The sequence below is a fragment of the Rhineura floridana genome, chromosome 2, assembly GCF_030035675.1.
Source record: "Rhineura floridana isolate rRhiFlo1 chromosome 2, rRhiFlo1.hap2, whole genome shotgun sequence".
Lineage (NCBI taxonomy): Eukaryota > Metazoa > Chordata > Lepidosauria > Squamata > Rhineuridae > Rhineura > Rhineura floridana.
Genome location: NC_084481.1, coordinates 46,065,960 through 46,082,494, shown reverse-complemented (window position 1 = coordinate 46,082,494; position 16,535 = coordinate 46,065,960). Strand labels below are relative to the sequence as shown.

The following is a 16,535-nucleotide window of genomic DNA, read 5'->3' as shown; positions in this document are numbered from 1 at the left end:
GTCTACTGAAGTTGAAAATATTTTGGTGATTATTTGTATGTACAGGATAAACTGTACTTAACCCAATGGCCATGATAGACAATACAGGGATGCTATTTAGCACAAAAGCCAGTGACATGGGAATAGATGGCAAACAAAGCAAATCTAAGTGACAAGGCCATTCCAATAAGGAAGGTTCACTTAATGGGAAGATGGAAAGCTGCCTCGTACCAGATCAGACCCATTTAACTTAGTATTTTTCCTCTGATCAGCAGCAGCTCTCCAAGGTTTCAGGCAGGAGTCTTTTCCAGCCCTACCTGGAGATGACAGGGATTGAACCTAGGAACGTCTGTATGAAAACATAAGTGCTCTTACAACTGAGCTATAGGATTCACTGCTAGCTCACAACTTACGACACTGTTGATGTTCATCAGAGCCATCTTCACAGTCTTCTTCATCATCACATACCCATGACTGAGGGATGCATTCGCCATCACTGTGACACTGAAAGTGAGTTCCTTCACAGCTGGGATGTGCTAGTGTGGGTAAGCAAATAATGTTTGAAGTCTGGTTTGGATATTAGGTAAATAAACAGATTTAGCTGCTAAAAAGACTTTTAATCCTATAAGATGCTTTTGACAAATAAAAGGCTGATGCACACATTCTAATTTCATTGTGCCATTTGGCTTGGATACACTGGAAAATACTTTTCCAATGTTATGGTAGTAGCGAAGAAAACTTTATTTGCCTCTGACTAAGTCCTCTAGTGTTATATTTGATTTATCTTATAAACCAACAATAATCTCTAATAATGAAACCAAGCAACACTGTTAATGGCCAATGTCAACATGCCATTCCATATGTTAACCAGTGCTTGAAGGAGCAGCCATCATGGTTAGAGGATATGTGTCCCAGAGTACAAATCCAAAGCTGATGTAATTCTAAGTACACATGTGATGCAAAGCCAGCATCCTTAAAAAATGGAAATGGACTGCCTTCAAGTTGGCAACCCTATGAAGAGGGTTTACATGGTAAGCAGTATTCAGAGGTGCTTTTACCACTGCCTTTCTCTGAGGCTGAGAGGCAGTGACTGGCCCAAGGTCACCCAGTGAGCTTCATGGCTGTCATGCCTGGACCTGACTCAAAATCATCATGTTTTATTTGCCACTGTGTGAAATAACAGCAGGAAAAATATATGGAATGTCACAGGTTTTGGTCCCTAAATACACCATGAAGGGATGGGAAAGCAACATATTCTTAAACATTCAGCATCCCTTCTATTACTATTCCTGTCTCATTCTGACTTCATCTGACTCCACATTTACCCTTTCTCAATTTATCACATTTCATGTTACCACCTATATCTAATAGCCAGCAATGTTTCATAATCCAAGAGACGTGGAAGACTGAAAGAGAAAGCTGAAGCACAGCAGATCCAGAAGCAAAAGTATATAGCATAATAAATCAGTTTATTGAGCCAGTCAACAGACCTCACAGTAAGACTTAATCATCCATTAACATAAGATACAAGATCAAATAACTCTATTGACAGGCAGGGAAACGCGGTTACATTTATTTGGATAAGACTTAGCTTGTGTCCCTAAATTCTGTAGATAAACACAACACACATACACACCTCTGTATCTCACATAAAGGTACCTCTCCTCATTCTCCCAACTCAGCTCTATCATCCAGTCCACAGCCCCCTCCTACAAATGAACTTATGGCTATTCCTTTATTTATCTTTCATTTGCCATTCCCCTACCTGGCTTGGAGATATAAGGGCTCCTCCCTCTCCCTCATCATCCCCAGTTCCCGGAAACAAAAGAGAGAGATGAGGAAAGAGAAACATGACTTTTTATATCAAAGCACTTTTCAGCCAGTACTCCAGGATGACAAACTCCATGTACTATTTTGCTTCTTGAATTAATATCCTTTCACCCTTGAACTCATGTTTTGCACCTCAGTCAGACTGGATGCATAGCAAGCCACCAACCTCAACCCATGTGATGAGTTATATAGCTAAATAAATCACTTAAATGAATCCTATAAAGCCAAATAATGACATTATGGGGCAAATGTAGAATCCATTTATTAGATTTAAACATAGACGTCCGAGACTCCACAGATACTAAGATTCTACATCTCCTTCTTCTATGCTGCTATTCTCTAGATATTGTAATGAGGTCCTCCATAGCCTCCAGCCATTCAGTAGGCCCTCTCTGGTTCATGGAATTCTCATCACAGTTACAGAAGTGTGGCAACGCTCACCGTGCCACATGGCTGGAGATGGCAAGGTAATTTGAGATGCCACACAGGGGATTTTAAAGTAGCATTCAAACATAAGAACAGCCCTGCAGAGTCAGACCAAAGGTCCATCCGGTCTACCATTCTGCTTCCAAACATGATTAGCTAGATACTTGTATACAGGAATTCCTATATACAAGCAGAGCACAAAAACAAGCCCTGCCAAGTGCTTATCCCCTCTGGATACGAAAAGCCAATGGGATGTAGTGGTTAGAATGTTGGACTAGGACCTGGGAGACCAAGGTTCAAATCCCCATTCAGCCATGATGCCTGCTGGGTGACCTTGGGCCAGTCACAGTCTCTCAGCCTAATCTAACTTACAGAAGGTAGGAGGATAAAATGGAGAGGGAGGAGAGAACCATGTATGCCACCATAAGCTCACTGGAGAGAAAGTGCGATATAAATATTACTACTACTACTACAACTACTACATGGAGGAAATGTGGGATATAAATATTATCATCATCATCTACTATATTCATTAGTCACTTTTTCAAAAGAAATTCAAAGCAACCTACATCATAAAAACAGATATAAAAACAAACATAAAATCACAATTACATGAGATCACAAAAAGCACAAGAAATATTATTATTATTATTATTTCATTTCACTATCAATGCTTAATAGCCACTATTAAGTGGCTATCTATCCCCATGTGAATTCATCTCATTCTTTTTTAAAACCATCTAAGCTAGCGGGCACACACCACACAGTAGAGTAGCAGCTATAATGACTGCTAGATGTTTTGAGGGAAAAAGTATGTTTTGGATTAACTTAATTTCACTTACGACAGCCAGCTTCATCTGTGTCATCTGAACAGTCCCTTGCTCCGTCACATCTCCAGTCTGCAGGAATACAGCGGCCATTCCCACAACGAAATTGCCCACTGTCACACTCTACAAGTAAACAGTACCGCTTGTGTCTTTACTTTCAGATCAAACAAGTAGATAATATTATTATCTGTAATAAGTCTATAGACTGACCCTCCTCCCACACACGCACACACACAAAAAGGGCAAATTCTTCTTTCAGTGGGAAATACAATTTCACACAATGCACCTCAAGTCAAATCTGGATTAGCACACAGTGTAAATATCAAACAAGAAGTTATCTACCTGCTCATAGTTTTGAACAGTGGCATAAGAAACCAAAAACACCACAACAAAGTATGTATTTCAAGAAGAATTTAATCCATTCATCAGAAATAATCCATGAATTTACATTTAAAATGTAGTGTCCCATTCTTGAAATGTGTTTGGACTATGCCTTTTGATTCTCACACAAACATACAGTGCAGAGGGAGAAGATCTAGGATCAGTCTATCGGTGACATTGGAAATGGAAAGTTTCCCTTCCTGTGGTCTTTGGTGAGCCCTTCATATGTCTGCACTCTCTCCATACACACGTTTGCAAAGGTGTTATAGAAATGCATATATAGGAATGCACAGTTCAGTGTAGGTAATTAGTATCTCTTCACATCATTTATCCAGGTACAGCAGAAGCCTTCAACCCTTGTATTTTAAAACACACCTATTCCATTTACCTGTTGTGAAAATGTCATTAAATGGCATAACAACATAGAAAATAGTTCTATCTGCAGGGGGGGATTTACATACTATAATTTTCCATGGAAAGTTTTCCATTTTTTGAAATGCAATTTTTCATAAAAATCAATTAGAAAAATAATGAAAGGAAATTGTACATTAAATCAGGCAGCTAGAATGAATAGAACACTAGTCAACTCTAAACGTTGTCATTCATTTTCCCCAGAGACTATCATATGTTACATTATTGCTAAGGCAAGAGGATAATACTTTAATGTTACAAGGTGAAAAGATAATGATGATGTTGTGGCAGTGAGAAAAATACGGGCTGCTGGATAAGTGTTACTTATAAACACGTTCAATCAAGTTGTGTTTCATGAAGCCTCAGAAATGATGAAGGTACAAAGCGCAGGAGCAGCAAAAAAAACAAAAACCTCTCTCTTGGTCTGATAAACCAAACAAATCTTGTCTCATCTTATTAACCAAGTGTTAAAAATTACCCATCTCAACTGCAACTCATCAGAAAGTAACCCATCAGAAACAGGCAGTGCCAGTAAATCCTTGAACTCACAATGAGATAAACAGACAACAAGTTATCCAAGCTCTGAGAGAAAACCAGGCATATCACCACTCATAAACACAGCTAAGTGATGTACTCCTTTGGTATATACCATAGGCAAACTGCTTTATGTGAGGAATGTTCAAATCTGATTGTCTGGTAGTGACATCCTGATTTATAATGTATCCTACAAATGGTCAGATATTTCACTTGGATAAATGGTGGTACAGAGTGGTACAGGAATATGTACACCCAAATACCTTATAGACTAATGCATGATGGTGGTTGGTGGTGCAGGTCTGGGGTTGGTGGTGCAGGCCTCTTATCAAGTACCTTTAAAAGCACAACAACCTCCCTTGCAAAAAATGCCCTGAAGGAATGTATAAATGCATGCTGGAATCTCTGGCCCTTTGATTGAATTCTGTCCTGCAAATGAGAGATTCTTTGGGCTATTTAAAAAACTGAACTATTAACAAAAAAGAAATAACAGCTTAAAGGAAATGGTGTATGCGGGAAACAAGCAAACACAACAACATATTTTTTTCATTTAAGTTACTATATAATGTACAAGTATGCACAGGCATTCTGTATATATTTTGTCTTTTTTTTTAAGTCCACTGCCCTAGGATGTACATGCTACACAATTCTATTTAAGTACATCATTGAGGTTTTTTAAAGTGAAAAACAGCAGGAGTATGACTAAAGCTTAACAGATTAATAGTAACTTTTATTCATTCTAACATTACAAAAAAAAATCCAGCCATTCATATCTACACACAGTTAGTGCTGTACCAATGGCCACTTGTACAATTCATCAGCAGAAACATAATTCATGTAATTATGGTATGAGTCTTTCCAAATGCAATCTTCTCTGCTGGCCTATTCCAGTGAAGGCTACAGTCTCAAATTATACCAAAGCAAAACAGCCTGGCACATTAGTGATTTTCTGCTTTCCATTCACTTAGTAGTCACCACAAAGAAAGAAAAAATCAGTAAAACAGTAAAGAGTCCTTTGGGGTGAGAAATGAACGCTAGTAATCAATGGTTTCAACGGTTTTGTCACAAATGGGCTTAAATACATGTTTCATCTGTGAACAAAAGAGCAATAAATTGCAATCTAAATGTATATAGAGCATAAACAAGAGGTATTTATGCCTTCTATATATTCTGCTTCAATAATGCCAACCTAGATTGCACAGATGTATATAAATCTATTGTAAATATAATCCATATATGGTCAATATGCTGATGATATCCAGTTCTGTTTCTCTATTACATTTGAGTTAGCGGCAAGTCCAGAACCAGTACCTGGATGCAGTGTTGGGTTGGGTGAGGGCCTATAAACTTAAACTAAATTGTGACAAGATGGAAGTCCAGTGGATGAGTGGTTCCTGGGTCCAGGAACTGGGTTTTCCTTCTACTCTGGATAGGGTTGCACTCCACACAAAGCAGGTGTACAGTCTGCGAGTACTCCTGGAGTCATCCTTGTCAGTAAAGGCCCAAGCAGCCATAAGTACCTTTTGGCAGTTTCATCTGCTGCACCAACTATGACCATTCTTGGACAGAATAGCCTTGCTGCAATGACTCTCAGATTGGTAACCTCAAGTCTGGATTATTATAATGGACTCTTTGTGGAGATGCCCTTAGGGCTGGTCCAGAAGCTGCAGCTAGTGCAAAATGTAGTGGTTATGATGCTCAGTGGGGCACCCTACCATGTACATGTTATACTGCTCTTAAAGGACATGCACGAGCTACCAATATGCTACCAGGCTCCTACAAAACCGTAAACAAATTGGGATTCGTTTACCTGAAAGAGCACCTTTCTCCATATCAACTTGGCTGGTCACTAAGATGATTGGATGAGGTCCCTCTTGCTTGTGCTGCAGCTTGCAGAGGGTCATTTAGCAATGATCGGAGGGAGGGCCTTTTCAATTGTGATGTTTTTCTGTGGAATCACCTCCTCTCTGAATTGCAGCACAGCACCTACGCTAATGTAGTTTTGGTGCTTGTTGAAAATCCATTTATTTTCTGAGGCCTTAGCTGGCCACTAAAATCAACTGGGTTTTTTTTAACTCACTTAGTGTTGCCCTATCAGCAACCATTTGATTCTAAATTGTAATTTTGTTGTACTTCTATTTCTTGTACACAGCTTTGTTGCTGCATAGTAAAGTCAGCATAGAAATGTTTTAATAAATAAAGATAAAATTAAATTAAATAAATAAAAAACTTGGCATTATGTTAAAGGGCTCAACCACATTTGCTTGGGCACAAGACCAACGACTGCAATGGGGGCACAGTCACATGACTAATTGTATTTCAGATCACAGACATGCATTGTCAATCATGTGTTTTTGTTTTCCTTTTTGTACGTTGCTTTGAGTCCTATCTTTGGAAAAAAGCGACTAACAAATGCTATTAACAATAACAATAATAATAAACAATAAATCTGACTACCTGCAGAACGGATCTTCTAATTTAAAATAAAAAACTCCAACTTCTTGAACAGGTTACACAAAACAAAAAAGATTTATTTATTTAACAAAAGTTATATACCACTTGTTTGTAATTAGAACCTCAGTGGTTTTCAAAAAAATAAAACATTAAAATTGTCTGTTTTTAACAATTTTTTTGACATTTAAAAACATTCAAAAATAATTAAAATATACAGGAAACAAAAAACAACATATGTTGACTTCTACATGTCTGAATAGGCTTGCCTGAACAAAATTGTTTTTAGCAGGTGCTGAAAATATTACAGTGAAGGCACCTGTCTTATTATTTTATTGATTTATAAAAATATTTGTATACCACTATTTTGTTAAAAACATCAAAATGGTTTACAACATGTTTAAAACAACAACCATAGATTTATTTATTTTTAAAAACCATTAAAATACAATAAAAACAAAGGTCAATTGTTGCAAAAAAAAAAAGAATATTCTTAATTGCCTACATAACCCTGGCAAAACAGAAAGGTTTTCAGCAGGCACTTAAAAGTTAAAACAGAAGGCTTCCCAATCTGCTTCTGTGTTGGAATTGCTTTTTAATATTTTTTTTGAAACCTTTTTTTTTAAGATATCTTCAAAGATTTTTTTTTTAAAAAAATTAAATTGTTTTGTTTTAATGTATTTTAAAGTCTGTTTTTATGATGTTTTAAAGTGGTTTTAGTGCTTTTGTTTGCCATCCTGGGCTCCTGCTGGGAGGAAGGGTGGGATATAAATCAAATAATTAACAAATAAATAAGGCACCTGCTGAATCTCTGTTGGCAGAGCATTCCTGAGAACCGGGCCGATGACACTGAAGGCTCAATTTCGTGTCAATGTTAAATAAGCTGCGCCAATTCAGGGGACAACTAAAGCCACTCCTGCAGATGATCTCAGTGATCAACCTGGGATATACTGGGATATAGGTACCCTGGACCTAACTTGTCCAAGGCATTGTAAATTAATACAAGGACCTGGCTCAGTAGCAGATGGGCAGCTAGTACAGATGTTTTAAAAGTGATATCACATGTTGTTGGCCACATGCTCCCATCAGCATTCTGGCCACTGCAGGAGCTTCCGAACCAGTGTCAAGGTCAGCCCCACACAGAGCTCATTGCAGTAATTCAGTCTCAAGATTACCAAAGCATGGACTTGAGAGGTCTGGCTATCCCTGTCCAGGAACAGCCATAGCTGATGAACCAGACAACGCTGGTAAAAGACACTCCTGGCCACAGAGGATACTTCAGCCTCTAGTGACAAAGATGACTCCAAGGGTACCCAAAGTCTTCATACTTTGGACACATAATGAGACGACATGATTCACTAGAAAAGACAATAATGCTGGGGAAAACAGAAGGGAGTAGAAAAAGAGGAAGGCCAAAGAAGAGATGGATTGATTTCTTAAAGGAAGCCACAGACCAGAACTTAATTATCTGAACAGGGTGGTTTATAACAGATGCTATTGGAGGTCGCTGATTCATAGGGTCGCCATCTCAGCACCCTTCACAAACTACCCTTCCCAGGATTCTTTGGGGAAGCCATGAAGGTTTAAAGTATAATCATAGTGGAATAAATGTGTAGTGTGAATATGGCCTTGATGAGAAAGCAGCTGACCCATCTCTTTAAATGAAGGTTTGCCCCAATGATGCATATAGTGAGGTGCAGGTGTACAGTTTAGGTACATGGGTAAATGGTGCTGAACCCTCCCCTTCCTGACACTATCCTGCAGCTGTTCCCCTTAGGTACTTTTCTCCCAGCTGGGCTAAATTCCAGTTTTGCTTATTGGGTAAATAAGCAACAAGTGAGACAAAGATCCAGCACACCTCATGCACACAGCTTTTTCCTCTTTAAATCACAGCTCACCACATTCCCTTTCTATATGTGTGTTTGAAGGCGTCCTCCACTGAAGGATATGGATCTACTGCCATCTCATCTAGTTTGGCCCTGTAAGACTGAGGTAAGTGAAAAGCAGGACAAAGAATTCCTAGGTAATTAAGGGTTCCGTCTTAACCTCTATAATCACTAAATAAAAATTAGCCTTTTAACTCATATTACAGTTAATGCTGCCACCCTGCAGGAGGAATGGGAGCGTAATCATTTCTTCCTTAGCACAGATCCAATCTATGATGGGATGTCCACAGTTTCTTATCTTGTCATTTAATAGCAACAGTTCCATCATATATAAACAAGTATTAGAAAAAGGTCACTGATAAATTTTAACTCTAGTATATAAGCAATCCATCAAAGATGTTCATGGTTGCTTTTATAATTCTGTGTAGAAGTTAGGATAAGCTCACAGCATTTCACAAATGCAGCTATTATACCCACAGAGAATGTCTTCATGTTTTACAGTTCAGAAAGACACTGGTTTACTGACCCTCAGGGACACATTGTGGCAGTATTCCCCTCATATGTGTCATTATAACAAAAAGAGTGAGTGTGCAATGAATTGCACATCTACACAGTCAGAAGCCAAGAAATGGTGTACCTCAGACTGTGCAAACAGGTCCTCAGTAATACTGAAAGGTCTGCTGCATTTTGAAGGTGTATTATACAGCCACAAGAGTCCTCCCCGTCCTCCTTCCCTTCACCTCCTTCCTCCTCCTCCTCCTCCTCCCCCATGGTCAGTTTTTACCTATCCTAAGCATGATTGCATGGGAGTAAATCCCACTGAACTCAATAAACATGCAAATGATCAAACCTACTCTCCTCCTCCCTCTCCTGCTTGCTCCCCTCCCCCTCCTCCCCTCCCCATCCCCCTGTGGTCAATTTCACCTATCCTAAACATGATTGTAGGAGAGTAAATCCAACTGAACTCAAATGATCAATCCATTCTCAGCAAACTTGCACAGGATCCCATTCCTTACCTCCCAAATTAAAAAGCAGAGAAATTCACTAACAGGCAAAAAATTAAGGTTAAGAACATACCTATAGCCAACAGGTATTTCTATCCAACTTTAAAAAGCAGGGAAATTGGGCAGCTATAGTAAATGCAACCTGACCTCCTCTCTGAGATGTATTGCCCTACAAATTTGTAAAAATATAAACACAATTTGGGTTGGTCTTTCACAGTCCAATCCACTTCCTATGTAGCTTGGAAGAATTTGGTAACATGTGCCTCTGAGCATATGTGAGTGTTGGCAATACTTGCAATCAGCCCAAATAACAGAAACAAGACATGTGCTTGTTTTAGCAGGGAGGAAGCAACAATATTAAAACAGTTGATAGAGTTCAGATAATCACTTTAAATATGTTTGATTTACTTTGCAATTTTAGTGAAGTTTCCTATAGTAAATCATTCTCTTTTGCTTCTGTTTCTTTGAATATGAGAAGTACAGCAACACTTTGCAACACTAAAAAAAAGCTCCAAAAACAATTGTGGAATACTGGCACTAACTGTTCTGCAGAATAGTTTCCAATGGACATGAGGAGTGCCACAGTTTACACAAGATAAAACAGTGGGAGGTGAAATATAGTCTAGCAAAATTATAGGTGTGCTCTATGTTTTTAATTGACTATGCCCACCTTTCCTTAAGTGAAGTAGTTTAAGCATAGCAGGCTGAAAACATGCATCTTAGGCAAGCAAAGTTTGTTTTTTCCAACAGCTAGAGTAATTGCTTAAGTAGCAACATTTTGTAATGTCTGATTTTACATCAAACTGCAGTTTCAGATTCAACTGTTAATGCGCCCAAAATAGAAATAGAGCATAACCTCCAGTTTGAAACACAAAAGGCTGTCTTCACGCCTGAGACTAATAGTAAAGCAAGAGACCAAAAGATTCATGAAGTGTTGGGCAGGCCTGAAGTGGCTGACCTACTGGAAGGGAGAAGAGGAGGGGCAAGGCAGTGGGGAGGTCAGCAAACTTACCAGCAAGAATGCCGGTCTCCCCACTGCCTCACCCCTATCAGTAAGCAACAGTGACTCACCCGCCAGGAAACTAGAATGGTGGCTCTGCCCCACCCAGCAAGCTACTTCTGCTCTCAAACTAGACACCTTAGTTACTAGTGGGAGGCATATGTTGCTCTCTCACAGTCTCAGGCCCAAACTAGAAATGACATGAATTGGATGAATTCAATTAATTATGTAAACAGAAGCTGCAAGGTCACCTGAGTAACCTAAGCAGCCCCGGAGAAGCTTCCACTACATCCTATGGGAGGTTCTCTTGAAATGTAAATAGCAGCTTTGAAGAGATGATTTTTGTCAGGACCACGGTAGGGAGAGAAAGAATATATCCCCTCCTCACCACCCACAGTCCTGAGGCTCTGTCTCCCCACAGCAGCTATTTACCTAACAAAAAAAGTGCACGTTAAAAACATGCTGCTGACATCATGTCTATTTTGGCTTTCATTGGGCTGATTTAAACAGTCGTTTTTGAGGAGGAAGAGTCATGATGAGGAGAGCTTTCTTTCAATATTCATCAAGTGGAATGGTCTTGTGAAAGGGTTCATATGTAGCAAAACTACTAGTCACCACCTCATATAATAATTCAGAGTAGGGCTTTTGAAGTGGCTGCCCCATTCTTTGGTATAGAATTCCTGACAAGATATGACAGGCGCCCACTGTCTGTACTTTCTGGAAACAGCTGAAGATATTTTTGTTCCGACAAACTTTCCCAGCAGGATAACTTTCTGCCATGGATGTCTACTTTGTGTGTTTTTTTAATTTATCTGCTGCTGGGTTTTTGTGCCGTTTTTAACTGTTTTTATCTTTTTTGTTGTATTCTATACATCGCCTTCTGGCATGGATAACAGTAGTAGTTTAATAATAATAATAATATTGTTATGTGCCTTCACGTAGACTACAACTTATGACGACCCTATGAATCAGCGACCTCCAAGAGCATCTGTCATGAACCGCCCTGTTCAGATCTTGTAAGTTCAGGTCTGTGGCTTCCTTTAAAACCCATCTCTTGTTTGGTCTTCCTCTTTTTCTACTCCCTTCTGTTTTTCCCAGCATCAGCATCATCATATAACAAATTCAGTTCTCCTACTGACACTCCTTATGTAGGCAAAGAAGCACCATTCATGCACAACAAGGAGATATTAACAGACTTGGGGGAATTCCAAAGTTTGCAGAAATACAAAAAAAAAACTGTGGGGAAGAACCCAACACCAACAATGACTGAGTGTAGTCAGTGATCCTGGAATGCTGGTTGGCTGCTGTGGGAGGGGCCAGATAACCAGGGGAGGGAGAATGGTGTTGAGTATTCTGGAAGAGGGCATGGCTAGCTGGCTGGCACCCTGAACAGGAGCTCTCAACACTACAGTTGCAGGCCCCACTTCTCTTGAAAAATGTTGGAAGAAAACTAGTTGTGAAAGCAAATAGTAGTTTTACAGCTGAACCTCCCTTCACAAGACCATTTTGTTGTGTGACTCTTAAGAAGTTCCTCGGTGGCAGAATACTGTTTCTTTGGATTCCCACATCAAATGTCTGACCATCTGGAAGCAATATGGAACCTTTTTAGAATTTTAATTCTGTTTTTTAATGGACTGATTTTAATGTTTGCAAGATACTGTTGTCAAATTTAGTTTAACTGTTTGGCTTCATGTTTGCATTACATTTTTGCCTGCCCTGAATCTTCAGCATGAGGCAGGTTACAATGTGAAATGGACAATACAATCATGAGAATTTAGCCCAGTGTTTGTTCCTATCTGGACCATGAGACAGAGTGCCAGCTGAGCCAAATCCACTTGGTATGTGACATTTGGAAAGCTATGAACCTCCTCCCCATGTTGATTGTCAGAGCTGTGGGTAGGGGGTCAATGGGGGATTTCTTTTCCACAATGTTTTTGCTTGCTTGGGTCATTCCACTGGGGATTTTAATTAATATGGAGGGTTCTTGTAGGCCTACAGACTCCCTTTTCCCTTTGATCTGCTTGCCCTCATGCTGAAGACAAAATTAAGCACTATCACTTTGTCCTGAGTTACAGTTAAACAGCAATCCAATGCACAGCTGAAGCTTTTAAAATCTCAAAGAGCTGGTGAACAACAGCCTCAGCACGGAAATATTGGACTCAGCGGAAGGTGAATAATTACTGACCATTTTATGGGAAATACAGGAATCAACTGAAGACTGCCAAAAAGTTATACTAATGAGCTAATTTTCACCAAAATTCTGATTTATTTTGACAGATGCTGATAAAACTGGACACTTCCTTCAGGCAAACAACTGGATACAGAGGATTTCTGTAGGAAATTACCTGAATGTTTCATATGCACAATAAAACAATTAAATTAAAGATTATTTTAAAAACATGCTTAACATTTATTTACAAATAAGCTAAGACTGAAGTCATTACCTGTCTTATCTAGGAGTAAGCCGCACTGAATTCAACAGGACTTACTTCTGAGTAAGCATGGTTAGTATTGTGCTGTTAGTTATTTGGGAGGCAGTTGAAAAAGAAGTCTCTTCTTGCTCCAGTGCTTTCATGTTAGTATATTTTTACAATGTATATTCTCACCCACAATTAGAGATGTGAAGGTCTGGGAAAAATTGGAGGAAAAGGGGATGAACCTTTTTTCTCCTGAAATTTTCCAGAGTGGTTTTTTTTTTCAGGTCTTCACATCTCTACATAGAATCTAGGGACATGAGCTTTTTTTGTCGGCAAGATACAACAAAAACAAGGAGACTGAGAAGAAGGGGACTGGGAGTCCAAGAAATCAAGGGGGTAGCAATGCTTAGGAGACAAGGGGTGGAATGGTATGGTACATTTCCCAAACTTGTGTTTGGTTCTGAAATTTCAAGCTGTTGAGAATGTGTGCCATGTGGCATGAATAAATTAGAGGCATCAGACAAAATCTTATATTTCCAATCAAATTGCTTATACAGAAAGGTTCTTGCCGAAGACAGAAACCTGTAAAAGAGGGAGGCCAATGGAGGTTTCTGGGACAAAGTGTTCCCCAATTTCAGTGTGACAACAGAGTAGGTCCTTCTCTTGTCCCCATCATCTGAGCCTTCACCATATGTGAGACATAGAGAAGTGCCTCTCCACCAGATCTTAGGAAAGGGACAAGATGGTATAGGAGGAGGAGGTTCCTAAGGTATCCTGGGCCCAAGCCATTTAGGGCTTCAAATTGTGCCTGGAAAAAAATTGGTAATTACTCTATAGCCCTTGCAGGACAAGTGTAGTATGATCCCATAAACAGGCACCCACAAGCATTCTTGACCAACTGCAGTTTTCAAAGTCTAATCAAAAGTAGCGCCATGTAGAACACATTGCAATAAACGGGCAGTTAGTTGAGCAGGTAAAAATTTTTAAATATCTGGGTCTAACTTTTCAAATGTTGGGATCCTTTCAATTGCAGACTAATGTAGCGGCTTTAAATGCAAAAAGATCAATGAAGGCCCTACTGACTTTTTTTTTACCGGCGGGGTGGCCAATCTTTTCCATCTATTGTCAAAATATTTCTGGCAAAAATTATACCCCAACTGCTATACGGATCCCAGATTACCATCTCCGAGAAATTTATGGTGCTAGAAACCATTCAAAATACTTTTATGAGAGCGGTGCTGGCAGTTCCCACTTGTGTACCCAGTTTTATTTTGAGGTTAGAAACAGGGCTTCAGTCTATAGAATCATGCATCTGGGTTCTTAAAATAAATGCATGGTTAAAACTGATTTTTGAACCAAACGGTCTTTCCTCTCTTATTTTAGCTGATGATTTTAAATCAATATGGGAAAAACAGATTTTAGATAAATTAGCCAATTTAGGCTATTCTGTCCCAATAATCTTAGAAATGGGCATTCATACAGCCCGTGCGGCCATTCGTCAATGCATCAAAGACATTGATTTTCAACATCATTTGATGCTTGTAAGAAGATATAGGTATAATCCCAGATGTTTTTCTCCCATGCCATACCTAGTCGATCTAACACTTCCCAAACATCGAAGGGCTTTTACTCTCGGGAGAATAAATATTCTCCCCTCTGCCCTACTGGAGGGCAAGTTCAACAAAACTTCTTACAGCGAGAGAAGCTGCCCTTGTGCCGCGGACGAAATTGAAACCAATGTACATGTCTTATTGAGATGCCCTTTTTATAGCGATCTAAGGCAACAGTTAATTCACCCTATTTTAGTCCCTTTTCCAGGCAGACCAGAATTCTTTTATATTGACTACCTATTGGGTGATTACTCCCCTCAGGTTACACTTCAAGTCGCTAAATACTTCACGGCTTCTATTTCTTCTAGGAAAGTGCAGGTTAAATGTTTGTGAATTCTTAATTGTTAATATTAGTTTTAAATGTTCTCGCTTATATCTTAGCTGTTTTGTATTTTCATGTATCTGGTCTATGACTGAAATAAATTATTGATTGCAATAATCCAATCTAGATGTAACTAAGGCATGTGTCAACTCCTTCTGTCTAGATATAACTAAGGCATCACTTTTTCCTCCAAAGATGGATTTACCACTCTCTGTGTCAGACCTCCCCCATCCGCCTTAATCAGCTAAGAATGACAAGACTAAAGTGTGCACATGGTTGATCTCACACTACCCAGGATCCTGAGGCTGTACTAAGCAAAATGTATCCATTACAACAGAACAAGCAGGCACCAGGGACATCGTTCAGATCTGCTGTAATCATTCTCACTTGGAGAATGGATGTGAGCATCTTGATCCACAAAGTTCTAGCAAAAATGTCACAGCGGGCAATCAAGTCCTCTTCCACAATTTTCACCAATCCTTCATGTCACACTTTCACAACTCAGAAGAGTTTCACTGAATGACTCTATGCAGATGCAGTGGTGGTAGAAAAGTAAAATTCCTTTGTCACCATCGCCTACAATTTGCATTGTGGAGAAAACCTCCACTTTCTCCAATGGAAGCTTTTTTCCCTAATGCAAGCAGTAGGTGTGAGGGGACTGATTCAGACCAGGACCAAAGCTGGGGGTAAAGGCTTAAAGCCCCATGCCAAGGTTCCAATCCAGATTATACATTCGATCTACCTCAAAGTATGAATGTTTAGGATTGTGGTGTAAGAATCACAAATTGCAGGGCTAAGGATGCTGTAATCGAACACAGCTTTATCACAAGTCCTGGATATTTGGTTGGAAAAATAATTCTGAATCTCTACTACAAACACATGAACTACAAATAATTTAGCCACACCTTCCTTAGATGCTACTTACTGTGAAAGACGATTTCACCCTGAAGGAATTCTTGAAGGGACCATACCTTTTCCATCTAGCACGCCAGTCATCAGTACTCAGTGGCTTTGAAGCACAACACTAATACTGACTTTATCAATCACTTACCAATGCCATATGCATTCCCCAGAAAGATAACTAAGTGACAAGATCTTTCCTTATCTTTTTACTAGTTCTTTGGAATTCCTTTGCTCCCACTCTAAAACTGAAGGATCCAATATAAGGCAGGTCAACATTCCAAAAAGAAAAAGGATCTCTGCAGACCAGAGCTGTCCTCATCTATGGACCTAAGGATGAGGCTGTTTCAAGATAAAAAAAGGAGCATACCCAGTTCCTGAAACAGAAGGTATTCCTTAAAATAAAGTTCGTCTAGAGCTTTTCCTATACTGATAGAGGTAGACATTTGTTTGGTTTTAAAATAACCTAAGAAATGAAACCCAGTATTAGTAAAAAAAAAAGGGGGGGGAACAGTTGCATTCTATCATTCATCCAACCCCCCCTCTCCCCACCAAAC

General features: G+C 39.3%; 1 protein-coding gene across 6 annotated transcripts in view; it reads right to left on the bottom strand.

The window, feature by feature from the left end:
* The window catches only part of LRP2 (LDL receptor related protein 2), a 221,166-nt gene that overhangs the window by 171,343 nt on the left and 33,288 nt on the right, over positions 1-16,535 (bottom strand). For 4 of the 6 annotated variants that reach the window (XM_061608563.1, XM_061608564.1, XM_061608567.1 and 1 more), the window contains exons 2-3: positions 3,078-3,185; positions 393-515 (exon numbers count right to left, since the gene is read on the bottom strand). In XM_061608563.1, the coding sequence (XP_061464547.1) occupies positions 393-515; positions 3,078-3,185 (231 nt within the window). The remainder of the gene's footprint in view (positions 1-392; positions 516-3,077; positions 3,186-16,535) is intronic. The other 2 variants (XM_061608566.1, XM_061608568.1) reach the window with 1 other exon arrangement.